Below are 25,819 nucleotides of genomic sequence, written 5' to 3' on the forward strand. Positions count from 1 at the left end.
ACACGTGAGATCTGAGGAGAATTGTGTGCCTGGAGAGGGCATGGAAGGTCTGTGGCCCTTCTTCCATAACTGTCCCTATGCATGTCTTCCATTTGGCTGTCTCTTGTGTATCCTTTTATAATAAACCAGTAAGCTGATAAGTAAAATGCTTCTCTGAGTTCTGTGAGCCACTCTAGCAAATTAATTGAATCCGAGGAGAGGGTTGTGGGAACCTCTGATGTATAGCCAGTCAGTCAGAAGTACAGGTAACTGGATTTGGGATTGCAGTTCTGAGTTGGAGAGAGTCTTTGGAACCTCCAATTTGTAGCCCAGAGGTCAGAGCACAGGCTTTAGCCTGGACTTGCAATGGGTGCCTGAAATGTGGTGGGGGAGGGTGAAGGGTGAGGAAACAGTTTTGTAGGGTTGAGCCCTCAACTTGTGGAATCTGATGCTACCTCTGATAGTGTCAGATTGAGTTGAATTCTCAGATACCCTGCTGATGCGTGAGAATTGCTGGTGTTGTGTGGATGGCACCCCCCCCCCAACACACATGTTGGAATTGCACCCAGGAACCCATTAGACTGCTTAATACCTACAGGATATAATTAAACTTAGAGCAAGGTATAAAGTTCTTTAGTGATCTAGATGCAGTCTACTTGTGTCACTTATACCAACATCTAAGCTACCTTGCTGTTGCCCACACATACCATGCTATTCCATAATTTCATACATTTGCAAACACTTCCCATTTGCCTGCCTAGTAAAATGCTAGTGATCCTTAAAGACTTCCTCAGATGTTACTCCTCCTCATCTCCTCACTCAGTGTCAGTTGTTCCAGTCTGTGCAGCAATATGTACAGACAGATATAGATATAGATGCACACATACATAAATCACAATATAATAGTTGTAATGAGAAGTCTAACCCGTATTTTGTAAAACTACTGTTTGGAATTCTCTGCTATTCTTTAGATGGCCTCTTTTTCAAAAAAAAATAATAATAATAACTTTGCTTTCTAGCCTGCTTTAGCCTGCTTGAATAATGAGGAAGATAAACTTAGCTGTCTGACCTTGTAGGCCAGAGACTAGATAAGCCCATACTCTCAATCCCATGCCAGGTGTATTTTTTAATTGGATAGAACTGTGTAGTTTCCAAGACCACCAGCGAGATAACCACTAAGCACACATAGGGCTGGCTCTTTAATAAAAAGGCAAGTTCTGCTTGTAGCTCTGCTTAGAATTTGAATTCATTTTCTCTAAGCCCACCGCGGTGAATAAAGTATGACTCCAAACTCTCTGAGCATTGTTTGATTTATTCCGGTTCTCTGTAACAGTAACACTTAACTTTCATGTCTGTGCTGAACAGCTATCATTTCGAATTCTTAGAAGAACATTCCCCTCCCCTCTCCTGGGAGGCACTGATTCTACTTACATGATTTCCAAAGAAAGCTGCCATTTGTTCAGGGCCCCACCGTCCAATTGGCCAGTCCAAAGGCGGATGGAATCCATCTTCCCCTCATTGTGAAAGAAGGCTGTTGAAAGGTTCAAGTTGACCTACAGAGAAGAGAAAGGGAGAGCCTTCTGGAGTATGAGAGTTCCAGGTTCCACTCATCTCTAAGACTGTCCTTCCCACAAGCTTTGAACAGCGGCCAGGAAATAGCCCTTCTTGGCCTAAACTAGACTCAAACAAAGCCGGGCTAATATAATGACTATCTCATCTACTAAAATCTTGGTTGCTTTTGATTACTGAAACCATATGTTACTCCTTTTGGTAACTCAGAAATGTCCTGAAGTAACTTCAAAATCATAAAAAGGATATAAAACAGGATTTTTTTTTTTAAAAAAAACAGTTATGGTCTCTATCTCCATTTGAAATAAAGAGCTAACCACCAAAACCTGCAGAACATCTCAGATCCCACTGAATGGGTGGAGCCCCATGTGTTAAGTACACACCATATAAAGGTTTAACAGACACTGCTTAACAGGTGGGCAAGTTCTCAGACTGCCAAGTCCCCGAGGAGGATTTTTAGGGGTAAATCCACGTGTAAGCATTGTCCAAATTCTAAAGGGAAGGATAAGAACACTTACATTTCGTAGGCAGTTCATGATTTCAGCACCACAAACCCGAGCACATGTGATTTGGGCCCACACACTGCAGAGCAGGAGACAACCGGAAACCACTGCTGCGTTTTCTGTTCTTACTCCTTATTTTATTTTTTAACCTTTTGTTTCACCTTGGGAACCTATGAGGAGACAGTCCAAAAATGAAATATGAGATAATGCTGAAAGAGGAGACTCCCAGTGCGGAGAACACTGGGTTCCTGGGGCAGAGCAGAGGACAGGTACAAAAAGCATTGCTGCCAACAGCACGATCAGGCCAGAGCCGGAATGATGTCTATATGCTGACGTGCACAGAGGCAAAAGGAGAGCGCAGTGCTGCACAACACACACATCAGAAGATGGAACATAACACGCTGAACCGAGGCAAACTGGAAACTGGAAAGCGAGACATGGAAGGAATGTCTAAATATTGTAGTGCTTGGTGTTAGTGAACTCAAGTGGGACAGCGTGGGACATTTCCAGTCGGGCAACTGCAAAGTGTTCTATTCTGGAAATGACTAACTCAGAAGTGATGAAGTGGCTTTAATACTGAGGCAAGATGTAGCACAGACAGGTAGGGGCTAAAATGCAAGTCTGACCAAATGACAAAAATAAGACTTCTAGGAAAATCTATTAATATAACCATCATTCAGGTCTATGCTCCAACCACAGAGACTGAAGATGAAATTGAAAGCTTTTACGCAGGTATCCAAGAAAAAATTTATCACACTAAAACAGGGATGGCAAACTTTTTGACTCGAGGGCCACAATGGGTTCTTAAACTGGACCAGAGGGCCGGAACAAAAGCATGGATGGAGTGTTTGTGTGAACTAATATAAATTCAAAGTAAACATCATTACATAAAAGGGTACAGTCTTTTTTTTTTTTTTTAGTTTTATTCATTTCAAACGGGCCGGATCCGGCCCGCGGGCCATAGTTTGCCCACGGCTGCACTAAAACAAAACCAGCTGATAAATGTAGGGGACTAGAACACAAAAGTGGAAAATAAAGCAGAATCCAATGTTGGAAAATTTGAACTCAGAGTCACAAATGAAGCAGGAGATCAACTCCTAGATTTCTGTGAAACCAACAACTTGTCCATCCAAGCACATGCTTCAAATAACCGGATGGCCAATATAAAATCAAACAGAGTATGTATGTAATTGGAAGCAGGAGGTGGAGAGGCTATATTCTCTATATCAACGCAAGATCAGAAGCAGACTGTGGTACTGCCCATAAACTGTTACTAGCAAACCTCAGAGTCGAGCTGAAGAAGAGCACTAAAAGAATCGCTATGCCAAATTATAACATAACATTTCTAATGGAGTTCAAGTCCACATAAAAAAGATTTTCAAAACCTTAATTGACCAAGAACCAGAAGAACCGTGGACTAAAACTACAAATATTAATAAGGAAGAATGTGAAAAGACAATGCCAGAAATAAAAAGGAAAAAAATCAATATGAATGACAAAAGAAATATTAAAAGTCATTAGAGACATGCGAGAGGCAAATGTAAAAGGTGACAAAAGCAGGGTTAGAATCCTGAATGTGGTTTCTCAATGACTGTCACTTAGAAATGAAAAGAATTATTACAATAGGCAGTATAAGGTGATGGAAGAGAACAACAGAAAAAGGAAAACCAGAGAGAGAGATCTCTACCAAAAAATTCAAGAAATAAAAGGCAAATTCAAACCTAGACTAGGAATGCTAAACAACCAACAAGGAATAACATTATCTGGCCAGGGGAAAGGAAAGGGAAGGCAGAAAGAGTCTACTAAAAAAAATAAAATTGCAGAAAAGACAAAAAGATGACAGATACCTCTATTCCTTTTAGGAATAACCTGTAATTCTAGAAAGCAAAGTGAAAGCTGCCTTGAAAGTATTGGAAAGAAATAAATTTCCAGGGTGGGGGAGAGGGAGGAAGAGAGGAAACCAAGTTATTTCAAGCCACAGAGACTGAATCTGTCAAAATCCTAACAAGAATATGTCAACAAATAAAAAAAACACACACAATGTCCTACAGACTGAAAACATTCAATATACATCCCAATCTTCAATAAAGGAGATGCCAAACGGTGCAGTAGCTATAGGACCATTGCTCTAATTTCTCATTCAAGTAAAGTGATGCTCAAGGAGATGCAACAAAGGCTTCTGAGCAAGAAATGCCAGATGTTCAAACTGGTTTCAGAAAAGAAAGAGGCACTCAAGATCTAATTGCGAGCATTGGTTGGAAACTGGAGTGCTCCCAAGAATTTCAGAAGAAGGTTAGTCTATGTTTTGTAGACTACAGTAAAGTCCTTGACTGTGTCAATCACACAAAAAAAACTCTGAAAGACAAACACTTGATTGTCCTGATGCATAACCTGTGTTGTGGACAGGAAGCACTGGAGGGACAGAAGATGAAGAGAAAGAACGGTTTTCTATAAGCAAAGGTGTCAGATAAGGGTTCATTTTATCTTCCTTAGTTTAATCTATATGATATAACATATCATACAGATATATTACACAGAATATATCATATAAAAAACAAGGCTAGACTTAGAGGAAGGAGGAATGAAAATTGGTGGAAGAAATATCAATAATTTAAGATATGAAGATGACACCATACAACTGACAGAAAGTCGCACTGACTTGAAATGATTTCTGATAAAAGTGAAATAAGAAAGAAGCAGGACTGCATTTGAATATCAAGAAGATGAAAAATCATGACTACAGAAGAAATACACAACTTAGACAATGAAGATACTAAAATTAAGGATCTTGCTTACCTTGGTTAAGTCAAGTTCAAATGGAAACGGCAGCCAAAAAAAATCAAGAGAAGGCTGAGACTCAGAAAAGCAGCAATGGAAGAATGAGAAAAGATCACCCAGAGCAAAGATGTGTCATGGAGACCAAGGCTGAGATTGTTCGCACCCTCATGTTCCCAATACGTATGGATGCCAAAGTCGGATGGTGAAGAAGACTGATAGGGAAAAAGATTTAAGTAAAATATGATACTGGAGGAGAGTTCTATCAAGGTTCTGGACTGACAGAGAGATGAACAAGTGGGTCCTAGAGCAAGTTAACCCTGAAACATCTCTGGAGAGAAAAAAAATGACAGAACTAAAGCTGCCCCACTTTGGGAACATCATGAGAAGGCAGGGTTCATCAGAAAAGGTGATAATGCTGGGAAAAATAGAAGGCCGTGGGAAAAGAGTTAGTTCAAATAAGAGAGAGATAGACTCTGTAATAGAAACCATAAGCATGAATCTACAGGAGCTGAGCAGACGTGTGGAGGACAGGACATTGTGAACCTGACTCATTCATAGGGTCACCAGGAATTGAAGTCAACTCAATGGCACGTAACACACAAATTCCATTCAAATTTCAAAAACCAGGCAATCCCCAAGTCCAGTGTTATGGAGATATTATAACTGGTGAATTTTAAAATGGTCAAGGAAAAGGTCAATTTACTTGTACAGGTTAAATCTTAGAGAAGCTGTTGTACCCTGGTGAGTTCTGGACCTCAGTTTTCCTGCTTTTATTTTATTAGGTTTCTAGAGACCTGGTGCACGAAATTTGTGCGGGGGGAGGGGGGAGCAGGCAGGGCCGGGGGGGGCGTCCCTCAGCCCAGCCTGCACTCTCTCGCTGCCAGTTTAGGCCCGATCCTGCAGGAAGGTCATTCGGCTGTCCGGTCTAATTAGCATATTATGCTTTTATTATTATAGATTAGAGAGATCAAGTTCTAGACCATACTTCCTCAAATCAATTGCATATAAAAAACAATAGAGAGTTTTTAAAATACATATGTACTAGTATAGGTCCCACCTAAGACCTATTGAATCAGAATCCCTGGGGTTGGTGCCAGGAATTTGGATATTTTAAGACTCCAGAGTTGATTCTTTTGACCAGGCAGGTTAGAGCACCACTAGTGCAAAGAATTGACTCACACACTCAAATGCACAATACCCTGATTTACAAATTGTTGATGCCCAATCATTTTTCCCTTGTTATGAGTAGGATTTTCTAATGGCCTGAAATTGCATGGCCTCCATCCACCCTTCTTAACAACCAGCTTTTAGAGAAGACAAGTTATTAAATATGGTTGTGGAAGAAATAAAGCAAGAGCAAATAAAGGTGTGGGATGCTCTATGTAGTAACAACTAAGCCTTATGCAACTCTGTCAAGAAGGAGGTCATAATTTACAGAAGGAACAGAGGAGTAACATATCTAGACAAACAACAGTAATACATTACTATGCAGCTTGATAAATACAGTGGAAATAGCTGTTCATACCACTTATGGAGGTCAGGAAAGGCAAAGGTGGGTAGATAACTCAAGGTCAGGTCTCTGAAGAATGTGTTGCTCACCAGGTGAAGGAAAAGTAGATCTATGTAGATAGAGGCTGATAAGACACACCAGTTTCTCTGTAGTAATGAGGAAAGGGCAAATGACTTCACTCTTTTGGATCTCACTATTATCATCCAAAGGGTTAGGTAATTCCAACAGTGGAATTCATTTATCAAAGCTTAGGAATATTCAATGTAGCATTTCTTTCTCAGAAATGAAGACATATAAAAATTGCCAAGGCCCACTGGCCAGATATATGTTGCATGCTCCTCAATAACTATCTCCCTTCTGTTTTCTATTTACACTTATTAACATCTTTCTTCATTTCAGCATATGCTCATCATAAATTCAATTTCATAAGTTTGCAGAACACTTGTCAACAGTGAAATCTGAAGTCAACTAGTTCCATTTTTGGAAAGTGCTTTTATTCTCATTAGATGTCTATATCCACACTTGATAGAAGGAGTTACATCTCATGGGCTGCAAGAAATATCCCATATTTCCAGCCATTATGTAGGCATTTATAGTGGTGGCTCTCATTTTTAAAAGAAAAATTATATATCCAGGGTTTTGTTTTGTGCTTGCTCTTTGTTTCATATACACAGGAAGGTAAATACTGAACTATCCAGTTAAATGTCAGATCCTCCACCAGACTACATTAAAGTTAAATTAGAAGTCAGTAACAGAATATTTTTTTCTTTAATCAGTTAAAATATCTTTATTTTCTAATGTTGAGCTATCCTAGCATTTCTGGGTAACCATTTTTGGTCAGATTACATTATTCTTTTATTTTTTTCCTATACTTTTACTGTTCTACTCTTATATTTGGTATCAGTGTACTCTTAGCTGAATAAAATATATTGAATAGTTTATCATCTTTTTCTATGTTCTGAAATATATGATGTCAGATGGGAATAACTGATTCCCTAAAAATTTGGTAGAACATTCCTATAAAATGATCTAGACATGGGGAGGTTTTATTTAGGAGAGTGGTAGTTAGATCTTTGACTTTTATTTAAGTTTTCTTACTTTTCAGGCAATTTTGATATTTTATATTTTTCTATAAATTTTTTACTTCAGTCTAATTTTTAGAATAATCAGCATAAGGTTTTACATAACATTCTCATTACATTAATGTCCTCAATATCTATATAACAATAATAGCTAATATTTATAGGGTCATTTTTCTAAGCAGTTTTGCACATATTCTTTGTGTAAGTTATTTGTGCTTTTTCATTTCAAAATATTGTCTATTCACTAGTGTTTTTAAAGAAATAAATATGATTTATTGATTAAATGTAATTTTATGTTAGTAATTTTTGCTTTATTTCTGTTTTACTGTTTTCCGTTTTATTTAAATATACATTTTCCCCATATTTTAAAAATGAATTTATCTAAGACTGCAAACATTTCCTCTGACTACTGCTCCAACTACAACAATAAAGTTGTTCCTGTAGTCTTTCATGTCTATTCATTCCTAAATATTTTTCAGCTTCCATTTAAATTTTCTTTTTAACCTGAGGTATTCAAAAGTGTTTTCCCCTTATCCATGTATATTTTATAGTTTTATAATATGAAATCATTCAGTATATTTTGTTTGATATGAGCAGTTTAAAATCAAGATTTCTTGTCACTACAATGACATTTTTGTTGTTTCCCCAACGTCTATTCCTCACTGGGTAAAGTCATAAGATTTGGCTGAAACTGACCTCACCCCTAAGTATTGGTTGTTTTAAGACTATCAGGATAATCTCTCCTTTGTCACCATATTGATGCAGGGAATCCTAGGGTAATCCAGTCAGAGTCTGATATTCCTCTGAACACCTGAATTGGTTCACAAGTGGTCCAGGCAGTTTGCCTCTCTATGGTTTTTTCTGGAAATTTTGGGGTACAGCTATTCTCTTGCTCTAGATGCCATGGTGTGTAGGTATGAGGCCTGAAATTCCTGCTGCTATGTTGCTTTTATGACAAAAGTTACTCTGAAGACAAAAAAGGGATTGCTGGGAACCAGAGTCTAAGCAAACCCTACATGGCTCCTTAGTTCTCTAATAACTTTATTTCCTTAGGTGGAAATTCTTCCTTTTGTTGAGTTTGATTTATCCTTAGATTTGATTAGATTTATTTAAATGTTTGATTACTTTTGATTGCAATGGTCATCTTGGAAGTTGAGATTTCCTGCTGTGTGGTCCACTTAGAGAGAAGAATACGCAGGATCGGATGCCATTGGTTGGTCCACCACACGGCTTTCCCTGAGCACTGGCGAGGAATGTCATGCTTGAGGCTGGTCTTCTATAGGCTCTTGTAGAGTAATCACCCATCACTCGGACCCTATTTCTGAAATACAAGCTTCCATACTCACTGCTTCTGCCTAGAGCAGTGAGATTTCCCTTTGTTGCCGCCTGGCCCAAGACAGAGAAAAATAACAGGTGTGCTTCTCCCTATGTTTACCTCATCTAACTAATCACCCTGTTATTTATTCCTGAACCTTCCTCTACTTATAATTTGTACTCTCTCTCTCTCAGCATGAATCATTCTTGCTCTTTATTTCACAAAATATTGTAATATTTTCCCACAAATGAGCTGGGCTGTGATTTTCTCTTCAACTTAAGAATATCTCATTTCTATCTTCAGGAATATTTTCACAGCCTCTGATACAAATAAACAGTGGTCTGGGTGGCCAGAATCTCAAGAAACTAATACTGGCCTAAAGGAAATCAAGCATAGGGCTTAAAAGAAATTCCAAATGTTCTGGGCTCTTTTCTGCTCATTTTACTTGGTTCTCATGGTAAACTTATTCCGTGCCTGATTTATTGAGTAACTCAAATCTGTGTTTACATATCTGAATTCTTAATTATTCATTACTGAACCACCAAACATCTGGCAAGCATAATCATGATAATTTTGTAAACATATCTCTGAAGAATAATAAGTTTCAAGTCCTCAATGTTAATTCTACATAATCTTTCGATTACCAAGTCATACATTGGCAGGGTATCCTGAGTCAATGTTCACTGTAATTCCAGCTGCATACACTTGAAATTTCTGCCCTGAGCTGCATTTGGCCCCTAAAAGGCAAATAATGGAACTGACTGAGGTGAGAAACAATTAGAAGGGGACATGTGTATAAGTGAATGAATCTTGGTGTTCTGGCCATCACATAAGTCTGCAAGATGTTTTCAGTCCAATGATTTGGACTTTTTTGTTGTTGCTGTTGTGATTAGAAAGATTTTACAGAAGGATTCCAAATGCTTCCCAATTTTTTGTGTAAAAAATATAACACAAATAAATCTTACACTCACACCATCTGAAAATTCCTCATACCATAACCCATATCCCTACACAAGAAACTTGGAAGAGAATTTACAAATAGGAAGAAAATGTATTTTCTTCAAGGTCAAGGTCCAGATTTTACATTTCCAAATGGGTGAAGTCCTCTTGATTTAATTTAATTTTCAATAGCCCAGGAAGACTCTTCTGAAACACTGTTTTACACTACTGACCAGAGAGCCGAATTCTCTGCTGGGCAGGTACATCTTGACCACCACAGAATAAGAAGATTTACTGAAAGCCCAGGCAGTGTGGCTAAGTGGTTGAGTATCGACCTATGAACCAAGTAGTCATAGTTTGTTTTCTAGTTAGGGCACATGCCTGAGTTGTGGGCTCAATCCTCAGTGGGGGTTATGCAGGAGGCAGCTAATTAATGATTCTCTCTCATCATTGATGTTTCTATCTCTCTCTCCCTCTCCCTTTCTCTCTCTGAAATCAATCAAAAAATATATATTTAAAAAATAGAGCAGAAGGGTAGAGGGTTCCAGGAGGGATGTAAAGCGATAAAACTGTTTGAATAACTAATGTGTTGAATAGATTGAGACAAAAATTATACCTCTCATAGCATTTGGCAAGAAATGCGATGCACATATAAAGCAATATCAAGATGAAACAAAAAGTAAAAGTGACTCTTACTCTGAAAAAAAAAAGCACCACAGTAACTTACATGAAATGTACAAGACATGGCTCTGCTAGGAGAAATGTTTACATAACCATAGTAATATAAACACTGAACAACCACCTCATTTAAATGGACATAATTATTTGAAGGGTGAAGAAAAGGGAAAAGGATATGTGATTAAGAAAGCCTGTTATAGCCCAGCCGGTGTAGCTCAGTAGTTGAGCATTGATCTATGAACCAGGAGGTCATAGTTCGATTCCCAGTCTAGGCACATGGCCGGGTTGGAGGCTCTGTTCCCAACATGGGGTGTGCAAGATGCAACCAATCAATAATTCTCTCTTATCATTGATATTTCTATCTCTCTTTCCCTCTCCTTTCCTCTCTGAAATCAATAAAAATATATTTTAAAAAATAAAGAAAACCTGTCCTAGAAATTCAATAGAGAATATCTAAAACTTTAAATACTTGTGTAAGAATATTATACAAAAATAAAGAGTTGAATGTGTTGCCGAAACCGGTTTGGCTCAGTGGATAGAGTGTCGGCCTGCGGACTGAAAGGTCCCAGGTTCGATTCCGGTCAAGGGCATGTACCTGGGTTGCGGGCATATCCCCAGTAGGAGATGTGCAGGAGGCAGCTGATCGATGTTTCTCTCTCATCGATGTTTCTAACTCTCTATCTCTCTCCCTTCCTCTCTGTAAAAACTCAATAAAATATATTTTTAAAAAAAGAGTTGAATGTGATTATGTTTGGAGAGCCTGAATTCAGGAGGTAAGGGACAAGAAAATTATGTTCTTTGTAGTTAGTTACCTTAGTAGAACCGATTGACTATTTAATCTAGATTAGGAGTGGTAGGATATTGACAGATGGCAATTTAAAATAGAATAGTTTCATATATACATAACACATAGACACAGACAACAGTTTGGTGATAGCCAGAGGAAAAAGAGGGGTGGCTAGGCGGAAGTGGGCAAAGGGGGAGAAAATGGGGATGGAAGACTTTGCTTGGGGCGTTGGGCACACAATGCAGTGTGCAAATGATGATTTATTGAGTTGTACACTTAAACCTGTCTGGTTTTGCAAACCAATGTCACCCCAATAAATTCAATTTTTTAAAATTAATAAACAATTTTTAAAAAATAAAATAAAATAGGTTTATCTACATTTCACTGTATTTAACAACTATTCTTTATCAATTGTGGTTTGGGATATTTTTCTTGCAGTTTTTTTTTCTGCTTTTCTTTTGTTATAGAGAAAAAAACCTAAGGTTGGTTTATCTCAATGCTGCTCATTTTAACTAGAAGTCTCCTACCATCTCCTTTTGCATAAATTATCTTATAAATTGTGATTAATTTGCAGTGAAGCATTCCTGTCTTGCTACTTTGGCTTTATTCTGTGTATATCAATGGTGGAGAAATTCTTAAAATCCAACCACTCTTTTGTTATCCTGAATCCAACTTGAATTCCAAAACCAAATTGTGACTCACATAACTCTTGCCATTCCCCTCAAGCCTTAATTTATAGCAAGTGGTTTCTGATTTTGTGTGTGTGTGTGTGTGGTTTTCCTTAGAATAGTACATCCTCGTATTATTTGGGGCAGGAATGGGGAGAGGCTGAGAAGACAGCATGCTTTGCTCCTTTCCTACAACTTGTTATATATGTAGTTACAGTTACAGGGATGCTTATATGTTATTAAAATACACAGGCACATTGCCCTGACTGGTTTGGCTCAGTGGATAGAGCATCAGCCTGCGGACTCAAGGGTCCTGGGTTCGATTCCGGTCAAGGGCATGTACCTTGGTTGCGGGCACATCCCCAGTGGGGAGTGTGCAGGAGGCGGCTGGTCGATGTTTCTCTCTCATCAATGTTTCTAACTCTCTATCCCTCTCCCTTCCTCTCTGTAAAAAATCAATAAAATATATTTTAAAAATACACAGGCATTATTTCAAAATAAAAGCTACCCTCTTATAAGTGTCAGCTGGAGAGTAGAATTCTAACAGGAAATCCAGACTGAGAAGGGGCTATCAAAGTAGCATGCGGGAGACTCTCATTTTAGGTTCTTAGAGATCAAAGGAGAGGGTTCCTAATGTTAGATTATGGATGACACCCACCAGGTGAAGGGGACCAGACAGTGAGGAAGCCCCCAGCACTCTGTGGCAAGTGTGCCAATATCACAAAACAAGAAAAGGACCCTCCTGTTCTGGTGGTTTAATGGGTGAGATGTGACCAAGGAATTGTTGGGATGATGGTTCAAGACCCCAAGAAAGAACCAGTCTGAAAAAAAAGCAAATAATCCACAAAAAGAAACCGACATAAAGTTAGAAATATGGAGCTTAGTCATGTTTGAATCTCTGGTTCCAGAAACACAACTGTACCCATTTCCTTCAAAGAGATACATGAACCCATTAATTCGTCTTATTGCTTTTACCGATTGTTTTGAGTTTTACTTCTGACAACTATATCCAAGAGTCTTGATGAGGGACCTGTCTACACTTGAACTAGAGATTTTAGAGGAGGAGCTTTGAATGCCTAGGTATCAGTTAGGGTTTTGTTTGGTGGCCGTTTCCAGAAATCCTAATAAACAATAGCTCAAACAAGGATTTTCTCTCACGTGACAAGAAGTCCAGGATAAGCAGTCTAGGGCAGGTAGGTCTAAGGTCTGTACCATCAAGAATCCAGGCATTTTCCAATTTTCCAACTTTTTCCATCCTTAGCAATGGCTTCAGCATCATGTGCACATATTCTAGGTGAAAAGAATAAGGAAGCTGAAAGGCAGCACCAACAGGCTCCCACGTCCTTCTCATTGGCCATAACTGAGTTGCATGGTCTCTCTGGCTACATAGGAGTGTGGTGAATTGAGCTGTCAGATTGTCAGATGGCATAGTAGAGTAGGGTTGACAAGGCTGAAACCTAAAGAGACAATGTGGTAGTGGTCAGTGTGCTTCCACAGCCTACTTCCTGCGGCCAGCCAGCAGGCCCCTATTGACTCTCCCACACCGCAGTGGTGGTGCAGCGACAAGGGAAGAAGAAGGGGAGGTGGGGAACCACGTGGTGACGGGGTACCCATGGCGGCATCCAGCGTTGGTTCCTTCCACGCCCAGCCTGGCAACCATTGCCTCCTCTCCCGACCCTGCCCGTGCCTTTGGGCCCCGGGCTGGACAGGGAACCAGGTGTAGGTGGCAGTGGACGCGGACCCTTTCCAGGGGGGCCGAGGGCCGGCTCCCTCCTCAGGGCCAGTGGCCAACCTCCCACACCCCATCCCTCCCCCCGGCCAGCAGGCTCTGATCGGCCCTGATTGCCAGTCAGGCCTAGGGACCCCACCCATGCACAAATTCGTGCACCGGGCCTCTAGTGTGTGTGTGTATATATATATATATATATATAATAGAATATTACTTAGCCTTAAAAAGATGAATATCCTGCCATTTTCAACAGCATTGATGAAACTAGAGGATGTGAGGACATTGCACTAGGGAGATAAGCCTTATGTGGAAAGAAAAAATACTGCATGATCTCACTTATATGTGATATCTGAAAATAACAAATACTTGAAAACATAGATTAGAACAGTGGTTACCAGGGGCAGGGAGGTGGGAGAAATGGGTAGATGTTGCTCAAAGCATACAAAGTTGCAATTATGTAGGATGAATAAATATGGAGATATATAAGGTACAGCATGATGACTATAGTTAATAATACTATACTGTATACTGAAAATTGGCTAAGAGGGTAGATTTCAGGTGCTCTCACCACACACCAAAAAATGGAAACTATGTGAGTAAATGAGAACATAGGACTTTATTTTTCATTTTTATTCACTGATATATCCCAAGCTAATAGAAGAACTCTCACCTATATATTGGCACTCAGTAAGTGTTCAGTAAATATTTTTGAATGAGTAAATATTACTTCCTCTCTCTAAGCCCCTATCTGGTTCTAAGAGTTAAAACTAAGGTATTTCTGAAAAACCAGGAGATTCAAATAAGACTAAACATTCTCACTTCACCCTTTAGTTCCCCCTTAAGAAATCTAGTCCAGGACCCAATCTGGGTTTTTTTTTTTTCCTTTTCCTAATGGAAGAAATTCTGTGCAATTACTACTTTGATGAATCATGCTTTTAAAATATGTCCGCTCATAAATGCATAATGAAGAATTTGTTGCCACCTCCAAAGAAGACTTACATACAATATGTTTTACTTTCCTGAATCAAGAGTCATATGAAGATAACAGCAGGCTCATGTCCTGGATTTGTGTTTCTAAGGAATTGCTGGATTACTATAATGCACACACACAAAAAAACTGCATAAAACGTAAACGTACACTTTAATGAATGCATATAAAGTAAATACCTGTGAAAATACAACTCTGATAGAAGAGGAAAATGTTATCAGCATCCATGTTCTGCTTCCCAGTCCCTTTACATAAGGATTACAGGCTGGGGATCCCAGAAAGCACTCTCGGAAACAGAGATTAGCATGTAGGACACTTATAAGGGAGTGCACTTAAGGTCAACATCTGTGGAAGGGGAGGGAAGGAAGTCCAATTAAGCAAAGAGAGAAGGTCCCGCGAAGGTCTCAGCTAACCACATGGGCAGCTCTGGATCGGGATCCTTTATGAGTTGTCCCAGATTGAGGGGTTGGGCCTTTATAACTCAGTATCTTCCAGTCACTGGAAACATCTGCCCATGGAAGGATGTGAATTTTTCTTCATCTCCAATGAAGGCTGACCTCTGAGGGTCATCTTCCAGCAACATCATGGCAGCTGGAGGGATAAGTTCTACATTCCGAAGGGGGAGGGGCAACTCGTCACAGTCTCCACCACATTGCCATCTTGACTTCAATGGTAACTGCATCTTTTTTTTTTCTTTCTAGTTTTACCACATAACGGATAACAATATGATTCATTTTTGCCTGTTCTTGAAACTTAGATCAATCGAATCCTATTATAGCTGTATTTCTGTCTGTCTCTTTCTCTCAAAAATATCTTTAAGATTCGGCGATATTGCTGAATCTTAATTAGCATTAGCTTCATTCACTCAGTTCCATTGTTCTACACCTTGATTTAATGTACCACAACACATTCACCCATTTCACTATTAATTCACCCACTTCACTATTAATGGGCATGTGTTGCTCATGACTTAGGGGTTTTAAAAACACTGCTGTGAGCATGGCTCATGAATGCATGTGCATCCTGGTGATCATGCACATGAGATCCCAGGGCACATGGCTAGAAGTGAAAATGCTGGTTCAGGGCATTTGTATTTTCCATTTTAATAGAAACTTCTAAGATGCTTGCTAATATTCACTCCCAGGAGCTACATTTGAGAGTCCCCATTGCTCTCTATTTGTATCACCAGGGGTAGCGGTGCAATAAAGACCCCGAAATTTCAGTGATTTGCAACGAAGGGTTATTTCTCAATCAGAACTCATGTTCATCACAGTAAGCGGCTTCCTGGTCATGGCAGGATCCGGGCTGATGGAGCAAGCTCTCTCTGAAACATTGCTGTCAGAGCTTTTTGTTTCTCCAGATGTGTATTCATGCCATCTACAAATAGGGGTTATATACATCTTCCTTTCCAATTCTTCTGCTTCTGGAGGTGTTCCCTAACCTAACTGCATTGGTGGTTTATATATTTCGAGGTTATATTATTAGATGCATACAAATATATAATTTGTCTTTTTATCATTCAGAAGCAACCCTAGGCCAGCAACTGACCAACAGATTGGCAACTGACTCTGGACACATGAGCCAGCCCAGCCACAACTTTGGTCAAATAATAATCACCTCCAAACTCAGTGTTTTAAAACAGCCATTTGTTTAGTTCATTATTCTCTGGGTCAGCAGTCTGTTTGGGGCTCAGCTGAGCGGTTCTATGGTCCTAGCTGGCTTGCTTCTTTTAGCTGCTGAAGATTAGGGTTAAGCTAAAGAAGGAACCATTTAGTTTGCATGCAGGATTTAGAGAGAATATAGGTGGGCAAGAGATGTTTCTCTCATGTCCAGTCTTCTCCACAAAAAAACAAGAGCAAAAATAAACTGAGACCCAGAAGAAATGAAGCAACTTGAGTAAGGTCACTGGGGAAGTGAAGGAAGGAACAGATGCTGAATTCAGGTGTCCAAGGCTTGGTGTTTCCTGTAACACCATACTTCCAACAGTGAGTCCCCAGCTGTATTATACAAGAGAGAAACCCTGGGAAAGTATTCAGCCAGCCTGAACTCCACTTAGGAGAACTCAGGACAAATCCTTTGATTGACTTATCTGTACACTTCGATAGTGACTAGCAACCAAATTCTGAGCCTAACAATCCTAAACCCTCCAATTTCCTAGAATCAATGAAACCCACTATCTATTTAAAAGTACAAAGCAATCAATTCACACAATAATTGAAACCCTTAAACTTTGCAGAGTGAACCAAGCAGATGCTAAATCAGTTCCAAATACATTTTAATTCTAATTTTAGGCTACCAACTGATTTGTTGCATGAGGTTTGCCAAAGGTGTTTATGTCACTTGACATTACTGTGTTTTAATTCCTTCATCAGAAAAACTAGAGCAGTGCATGGTAAAAACTAATGAGATAACAGATCTAAGGGAGGAATTAAAAACACACAAATGTTTTCCACTTGGCTGATACCCTGGTGTCTGGAACAAATGCAGAGCATCTACAAAGCAAATTTTTCTAGAGCAACAGATATAGTAGGGAAAAAATGTCAGCCATTTGGGGGGGGGGTGTGTATTAAGTCTTTGAAAACAGGTAGAGAATTTTAAAAAAATCAGAACCAAAAGGAAATGTGCCAGGCCTTATGAAGGGCATGCAATTGTAAGGTACAAAGACTCACAGTCGAAGGAGACTAAGGGGCAATTGGTGTAAACAGTATGATGGGAAAAGTGCAAAAAGTGAAGTGTGTATAAGGCAGTCAATAAGCAATAGTAATCAATTCTCTCCTGAAAGGGGACAGAGAAGTTTTCACAAAGGCAATGAGAGCTGAGTTAGATTTTGACACACACGATGGATCAGATAGATAGCAGGTGCCTATGAAATGTTTTTCAAACAAATGAATTGAAAAGGTGTTACCCACAGAAGTATCACCAAGGGCAACAGCACAAATGGATAGAATGTGGAATTTCCAGAAAACTACAAGGATGTATTTAGTATGCTCCAGTGAAAATTTGCAAGGACAGAACGACACTATTGGTACGGCTAGAGATGGATGCAAAGATCAGATGTCTGAGGCCTTGTATGCCCTACGAATGCTTTTGAGTTTGTCCTAATGGATTCAGGAAGCTATGGATGTTTGGAAACAACGCAGAAGGGCATTCGAGGTAGAGGCGCTGCAGTAGACAGGGCGGTATGCTCCTCAGATCTGTGCCCCCCTCCATGAAGGACTTATTGACCCAGCTGCCAGGAGCACTGTTGATAGACAGCCTTCAGCTGGGCCCATTCAGCTGGAGAGCTGCCTTACCCAAGAACAAGTCTTCCCAGGGCAGCCCACTTCCAACAGCCAGGAGGCAGGGGATGCAGACCCAGCCATCTTGGCCCATCCAGGGCCACTTTAACAAGCCCTTTTCTTTCCAAAGCTCCCTGTGGGGTTGGCCAAAGCTGTCTTTAGGGTTGTCCTGCAACACAATTCAACTTTTCTTTCAGGCCACTCCTGTTTCCTCCCAGACCTAAGGCCAGACCTAAGGCCTAACCACCACCCAGGAGACAGAGGGGTTAGCAGGGGGAGGGAAGCATCTGAGACAGATAGTAAGGTCAAGCTCGTTTACAATCAGACAGGAAATTCCTTTCTTCTGTCTCAGCGCATCCTCCTCCTTCTCCTCTAGTGACAGCTCATGTTTTGGAACCAACGGAGTAGAGCAAAAGGAGCCCTAGAGTTGAGATCAAAAGGAGTTCAAGTCCAGTTTCTCTAAAGCTCTGGGTCAAGCCACTTCACTTCTCTGAGAACTGGAAGAGCAATGGGAAAAACTGGGAAGAACAAGGCCATCATCCAAGATTTAGGGGGAGTAGGCAAATATATAAGATAAGGTGGGACAGTGCTTTATGAACTGTGTTACAGGAGTGGGGGTGAATGCTATCTAAGAACAACAGGTAATGGTTTCTGTCCCTTGGTCAGATTGTCTGTGTACCTGAGGATTTTTTAAGTCAACTTTCTGCCCGGGTCAGAGTTGAAAGGTTATAGTGCCACCTTGTCTTTGCCTTTGTGTTCCCAACTCCTGGGCAAGGGAAGGGCAGGGTGGGTGGGAAAAAGAAGTGGAAAATAGATCACAGCTGAAATCATATACTATCCTCAGGATAGATGAGCTTGGCCCCTATATGCCCAAGCAGCTGAGGTTATTCCTAAAAACAATATGCATACACACACCCACATGATAAGCAGCTCTGCCAATGGTGGAACATCTGCCATTTCATTCCCAGCATGAAAACACTTTAGCCAAAATTTGCTGCAATGTAGTGTGTTAAGGAAGAGAAAAAAATAATATTCCAAGCATTAGAAAAAAACCTGGATTATACCACAATAATTACCTTTGGGAGAAAAGATTATAAGTGAGCTTTAGTTCTTCCATGTGCATTTCTGCAAATTAATTTAAATTACAAACTTGCTGCCATGAATACATAGTTATTCCTATTTACTTTTAGCTAAAAGTAGCTATCATAAGATAAAATGAAAATTTTAATATTTCCTTTATTTTCTATAAATCTGCCTTCCCATTCTATCTGCAGCATCCCTGGGCTTGAGAGGAGGAATAAAAGGAATCCTAGAAATAACTTTCATTATTCAACAGAAACTTTCCAGAGAGCAAACTCTACTCTGGGTTCCTGGGGGTAACCACCAGCTGCTTGAAATCTGTTAGAGACTGAATGTTTGTGTCCCCCAAAATTCATAACTGGAAGCCCTAACCTCCAATGTAAATGAATTGGGAGATATGACCTTTAGGTTGTAATTAAGGTTAAATGAGGTCATAAGGAAGGGGCCCTAATCCTATAGGATTAGTGTCTTTATAAGAAGAGACACCAGAGAACCCTCTCTGTACTCACTCTCTCTCTCTCCCTCTCTACCTCCCTTCCTCCTGCCTCTTTCTCTCATTCTCACTCTCCCTTCCTTTCTTTTTTTCTCTCTCCACAGAGGAAAGGTTATTTGAAGACGACATAACAAGAAGACAACTGAGTGTAAGCCAGGAAGAGAGTTCTCATCAGAAAGCAAGTCAGCTGGCACCTTGATCTTGGTTTCTCAGTCTCCAGAGCTGTGAGAAATAAATATCTGTTGTTTAAGCCCCCCAGCCTGTGGCATTTTGTTATGGCAACCCAAGCAGACTAATACATGATCCTCCAGAGGCCCTGTGCCAGGCACCTCAGTACCCAGCATCTCTAGAATTCCATGCAGTGCCTAGTTCTGCCCTGAAGCTGGGCCCAAGTCAGTGGCCTGGAGAACTGAGCTATAAGCCATATTGAAAAATGTTTCATTCAGGGTGAACCTAGACCCTTCATATTTGCATTGACAATGTCAGTCTTAATTGTTAAGTTACCAAGTTTAAAAGGGCAAGAATCATTGTAATTAATAACAAAGGATCAGTCCCATGGCAAAGTCACTTCTGTTTCCTCTCCAACAAGTGCTATGTCACAAAGAAAACACATACACCAATGAAACAGAACAGAGAACCCAGAAATCGACCTAAGCCATTATGCTCAATTAATATTTGACAAAGGAGGCACAAGCATACAATGGAATCAAGACTATCTCTTCAATAAACGGTGTTGGGAAAATTGGACAGATACATGCAAAAAAATGAAACTAGACCACCAACTAATACCATACTCAAAATGGATAAAGGACTTAAACATAAGACAGGAAACCATAAAAATCTTAGAAGAATCAATAGGCAGCAAATTATCAGACACATGTCATAGCAATACCTTTACCAATACAGCTCCTAGGGTAATGGAAACCAAGGAGAAAATAAACAAATGGAACTACCTCAAAATAAAAAGCTTCTGCACAGCTAAAGAAACCATCAACAAAACAAAAAGAAAGCCCACTGCATGGGAGAACATATTTGCCAATGTTATATCCAATAAGGGCTAAATCTCCAAAACTTATAGGGAACTCATACATCTTAACAAAAGAAAGATAAACAATCCAATCAAAAAATGGGCAAAGGGCCTAAATAAACACTTTTTGAATGAGGACATACAGAAGGCCGAGAGAGATATGAAAACATGCTCAAAGTCACTAACCATCTGAGAGATGCAAATCAAAACGACAATGAGATATCATCTCACACCTGTCAGAATGGCTATCATCAACAAATTAACAAATGACAAGTGCTGGAGAGGATGCGGAGAAAAGGGAACACTCGTGCACTGCTGGTGGGACTGCAGACTGGTGCAGCCACTGTGGGAAGCAGTATGGAGTTTCCTCAAAAAATTAACAATGGAACTCCCATTTGACCCAGGGATCCCACTTTTAGAAATATATCCCAAGAAATTGGAAACACCAATCAGAAAGAACATATGCACCCCTATGTTCATAGCAGCACAATTTACCATAGCTAAGATTTGGAAACAGCCTAAGTGCTCATCAGCAGATGAGTGGATTAAAAAACAGTGGTACATCTATACGATGGAATACTATGCTCCTATAAAAAAGAGGGAACTTTTACCATTTGCAACAGCATAGATGGATCTGTAGAGCATTATGCTAAGTGAAATAGCCAGTCGGAGGAAGATAAATATCACATGATCTCACTCATTTGTGGAATATAATGAACAACATAAACTGATGAATAAAAATAGATCTAGAGACAAAGAAGCATTGAACAGACAATAAAACTTCAGAGGGAAGGCAGGGGGCTGGGGTGGGGGGCAGAGGTAAGAGATCAACCAAAGGACTTGTATGCATGCATAGAAGCATAACTAAAGGACACAGACACTAGGGGAGTGAGGGCATGTGCTGGGGGGCGGGGAAGAGGGTGCGTGGCCGGGGAGAGGTCAATGGGGAAAAAAGGAGACATATGTAATACTATATGTAATATTTTAAACAATAAAGAATTTAAAAAATAAATACAAATGAAATGTACTACAAAGCTAAAAAAAAAAAAAAAAGAATAGCACAGATTGCAGTGAGCAGGCATCACACGTTGTGTCACACCAAATGATTTCATCGAGATTGCCTTTATTTTCACACTAGTCGGGATGAAATTTCACATTAGATGTGTCTTTTTCCAAACCTCTGCTTTGACTAATACTTCCAGCTTTTCACGTAGTAAAAAAGAAATCAAGTTTCAACTCACTTCCAAATTAGTTTTTACTGACTGCATACATTGATTTCTCTTTTGCTGCATAGCCAAAAAAATTAATGTTATGCCAGGTTCAAATTTCTTTACCATTCAGTTCTACATCATTTAAATAACTTTCAGGAAAGTTTCAGCTACTTTTTGTAACTACTAGCATGCAGTCCTCCTCAAATCGCAAATCATTTTTCCCAAGTTCTCCGCCGGCAGGAAAAAGTTCAGTGGGTTAATAATCGACCTGAGATTGCAGAGAGGGCTTCATCACTTAGGAGCTGCGGCACTGTCTCAGGGAGGCAATCTCGATTTCATCCGCGATTAAAACAGAGGCCACAGTGATGAGGCTCTGCCTGAGTCTACAGCGGTGTTGGGACACACCGAACCTCACATTCTTCCTTGGTTTCAAACCGGTTGGCATTGCCCCCACAGCCGCCATACCAGAACTGCTGGCAAGCCCGCTTGTCCTTGTTATAGTACCATTTCAGGATGTAATCCTGGCACTCGCCTTCCCCTGGATCCATCAAACAGGGACCTGCCACAAAACAAATGCAGGGGGTTAAATTTCCTGTATGAGCATGACAGGAAGGGAGCGATGGTTTGGTGTCACAGGCCTGAAAATGAATTCTAGCCTCACGATCTACTGGCTGTGTATACTTGACAAGGAACAATCTTTCTGAGCCTCAATTTCCTAGACCATATAAACAATATTTTTTTAAATAAAAACTTCTTTACAAGTTTGTTGTAAGGTGTCGCATAACATATATGAAAGGTGTAATACAATTTCAGCTATTATTTTGCACAGTACCTAACACATGTCAGATACATCCGACAATGCATAAATGAGTGAGTGGATGAATGAATAAATAAATCTTTCTGAAACTGAGAATTTCTTACTTGTTTATTATACTTATTTACCTCGTTATTCAAACCGTCTCAATCGCTTCCTACTCTCAAAGCCTTCTAATAGCCTAAGCAAATACAGTTTATTTATTATTTATTGTATCTTGACACTTACCCAAGAAGTTAATATTAAAAGAAAAACATGATGTTCCTGGAAAATGAAGAAACCATTGGGAATCAATAGTGACAACCGAGCAAAATCTGGGATACAGTGGATTCTAAATCAGACATTAATTTTTCCAGGTATTTTCGTTTCAGGTTAGCTCCACAGCACAAAATAGTGGTATCCTCCAGTTTCCCTGGGCCTTCCAATGGCTCTTGAATAAGGAAGATATCTTGCTTCAGAAAGCAAGAGTTAAAATTTGTGGTCTGTTCCTGGGAAGCTGCCTACGCACCCCCATTAGTGTAATCAGCACAGACTAGTTCTCTTGAAGGAGTGACCAGATGCGCTGGACCCAAGGGAATGAGATGCACTCTTAGTGGGATAACGAATGGTCCTACGCCTTGAACAGGCACATTGGAATTGGCCAGCTGCATGGCTCTAACTTGGGGCGGAAGGACGGGGGAGAAAACAAGCAGTGAGGGCCCAGAAGGAGCCAGAACAAATGCTCCTCCAAAAATATTATCGGAGTCAGCAGGAAAACAGTCCAGTGGTGAACTTTTGACTGTACTCTCTGGGTCCAACAGATAGATTTAGGGCTCCGCAGTTAGCGGACACTAATTTCTACCATTACAAACTGACTCCGAACTGACAGGCAAGGACTTGTTTAAATAGATCCTTACTTTGCCCTGGATGGGTGGCTCAGTTCATTAGAATGTCAAGCCATACACCAGGTCTCAGGTTCGATTCCTGGTCAGGGCACACAACTAGGTTGTGGGTTTGATCCCAGTCGGAGGGCACATGGGAGGTAACTGATCGATGTTTCTCTTCTCTCTCTCTCTCTCTCTCTCTCTCTCTCTCTCTCTCTCTCTCTTTCTCTCCCCCTCTCTCTCTCTCTCAATAAATAAATAAATAAATAAATAAATAAATAAATAAATAAATAAATAAATCTATCATTGCTTTTCCTAGTGACACTTTGTGGCTTTTGGCTTTAGAAGCCCCATCCTTGCATTTACTGGCAAGACAACCAGGGGCTGCTTCTCCTAGATGATTTCTCTAGAGCAGCGCTCTACAATGACCCTCCACAATGAGGGAAATATTCTATGTCTGCACTAATACAGTACTCACTGCTTGTGTGGCTATTGGGTATTTGAAATATGGCTGTTGCATCCGAGGAACTGAATTTTCAGTTTCATTTAATTTCAAATAATTCTCTATTTAAATAGCTCATGTAGCTAGTCGTTGGTCAGCACAGCTATAGGAAAGTCAATCCTCAATGCTTTAAACTACTTATCCCCAAGGTATTCTGTGCAACCTAAGGGAGCCTCCGAGTCTTAAGTTTCCTTTCGTCAGTATGTTATGGCACTGGGGGGCAAACAAGTTTTCTCCCGAGCAATTATTGCTATACCCCAATTTTACATTTGCATTGTTTTTACCAAGTGTGTTAACTTTTGCCTTTCTTAGAAGAATTCTGCAGCAGCAATCAGTTTTACTCAAACAAGTCCATGAATCCAGGAATGAAGAAAAGGGGAAGAGAAAGGAGGGCACTGGATAGGTATGAGGAACAGCTACGATGACACTGCAATACGCCCGGGCTGGTTCTCTCTACTGATACATATGTCTCATGATGTAGCCCTTCTTAGAGGAGAAAGCCAAAAAATAGATCTGTGTGCTTTGGAGATAGCACTGAAACTGAAAATTATACCGAGATCGGCCTGGCTTCTATGACAATTCTTTACAAGTACGTGCAATGAAAGCTGCAGGTACCGTGGAAGAATTTAGCTTAAGATACAGGTGCACAAAGGAGGCCATGGAAATTTAAGACTACATGCAGGCCAGAAAGGACTCTAAGTATTAGTGAAACTTGACCTGAGTATTAAAAGATGAGTGCATGTAACTCAGGCAGATACTGTGAAGAGGCTGCAAATGGACAGATGAGCATGAGCAAAGGCATGGAGACCTTGACTGAAGAACAGGGGATCGGGGCAACTGCAAATAGTGCAAAAGGTATCTGTAGGGAAGTGGCAACCAGTAGGCCTTAGAGGACACTGCAAGGTCTAAGTCACAGAGGCCTGTGTGCCTTATCCAGGCATCTGAACACTATTTTATAAACCAGGGGAACGTCCAGCCCATGAAATCATTTGGTCTGGCCCTGTCCAGGCATTAGGGGTGAGATAATGAAATGTTTCACCGAATATAGCAGGCTGATACTTGAGTTGCTATGTTTGTGTGACCCATGAGTGATGTTATAAATATCCAAATGGCCTTGGCAGAAAAAAGGTTCCCCACCCCCATAATATAAACCATTGGGAAATAAAGAAGACAAAAGACAGGCTCAGGTTTCCATTTTAGAAAACTTAATTTGGTGTTCAGACTGGAATAGGAAGGAGGACAAACTGGAAGAAATGGGACTCGTTAGACAGCATTGCAATTACACTCAAGGAGTTAAAAGGGAAGATTGTGGGAAAGCGGATGGGTCTGAGAGATGCTGAGGAGGAAGTCACACGAAGATGTGGTCCCCAGTTGGAGGCAGGGGGAGAGGAGAGGAGAAAATTAGTGATGTTTGGGTTTTAGCTTTCCATTCCTGGGTCAGTGGAGGTTCATTCCAAAATAAGAATAAAGGTAAAAAAAGGTTTGAATAGGAAAGATGAGTCCCATTTGTTTAATTGAGTTTGTCTGAGATGACTGTGGGCATGTGCAATGGTGCCATCTGGAGGGCAGTTGGTTCACTGAGCTGGTCTGCAGCTCAGGAGAGAGTCAAAGATGGAAGGTACGGATTTGAAGTCAGCAGTACAGAGGGGCGAGTGGAAGTCCTGCTGGGCAAGCTTGTCCCTGTAGGACGTATAGAGTCCTTGGAAGATTGAGAAAGGACCTTGGGGAAGGCGTTGCAGGTTTACCATCAAATTCGTGACGCCCAAACTTCAGGGCCCCTCATTTGCATCAAATATTCACTTTTGAATTAAATTTTAATAATTTTATATGCTTTTCTTAAAGAGGGCCCCTAAATTGTATAAATTTCAGGTTCCATCAAACCTGGTTCTCTCTGTGGGGCTAGAGCTGGAAAGAGGAGCCCAGACGGACTTGTCAGAAGTAGAACAAGAGGAGAATATCTCTGGGGCCAAGAGAGGAGAGTGTTTGAAGAAGAAGGTTACAGCCAGCCATGGCCCCATCCCAAAGA

The 25,819-nt window shown here is 40.3% G+C and overlaps 1 protein-coding gene across 1 annotated transcript in view; it reads right to left on the reverse strand.

Annotated features, from left to right (window-relative positions):
• Nucleotides 1–21,717: 21,717 nt before the first annotated feature.
• Nucleotides 21,718–25,819, reverse strand: part of LOC132215581 (collagen alpha-4(VI) chain-like) — a 101,761-nt gene continuing 97,659 nt past the window's right edge. The window contains exon 38 of the mRNA XM_059663999.1: nucleotides 21,718–22,173. Coding sequence (XP_059519982.1) covers nucleotides 21,998–22,173 — 176 coding nt within the window. The 3' untranslated portion in view covers nucleotides 21,718–21,997. The remainder of the gene's footprint in view (nucleotides 22,174–25,819) is intronic.

The sequence above is a fragment of the Myotis daubentonii genome, chromosome 14 (assembly GCF_963259705.1).
Source record: "Myotis daubentonii chromosome 14, mMyoDau2.1, whole genome shotgun sequence".
NCBI classification, from domain to species: Eukaryota; Metazoa; Chordata; class Mammalia; order Chiroptera; family Vespertilionidae; genus Myotis; species Myotis daubentonii.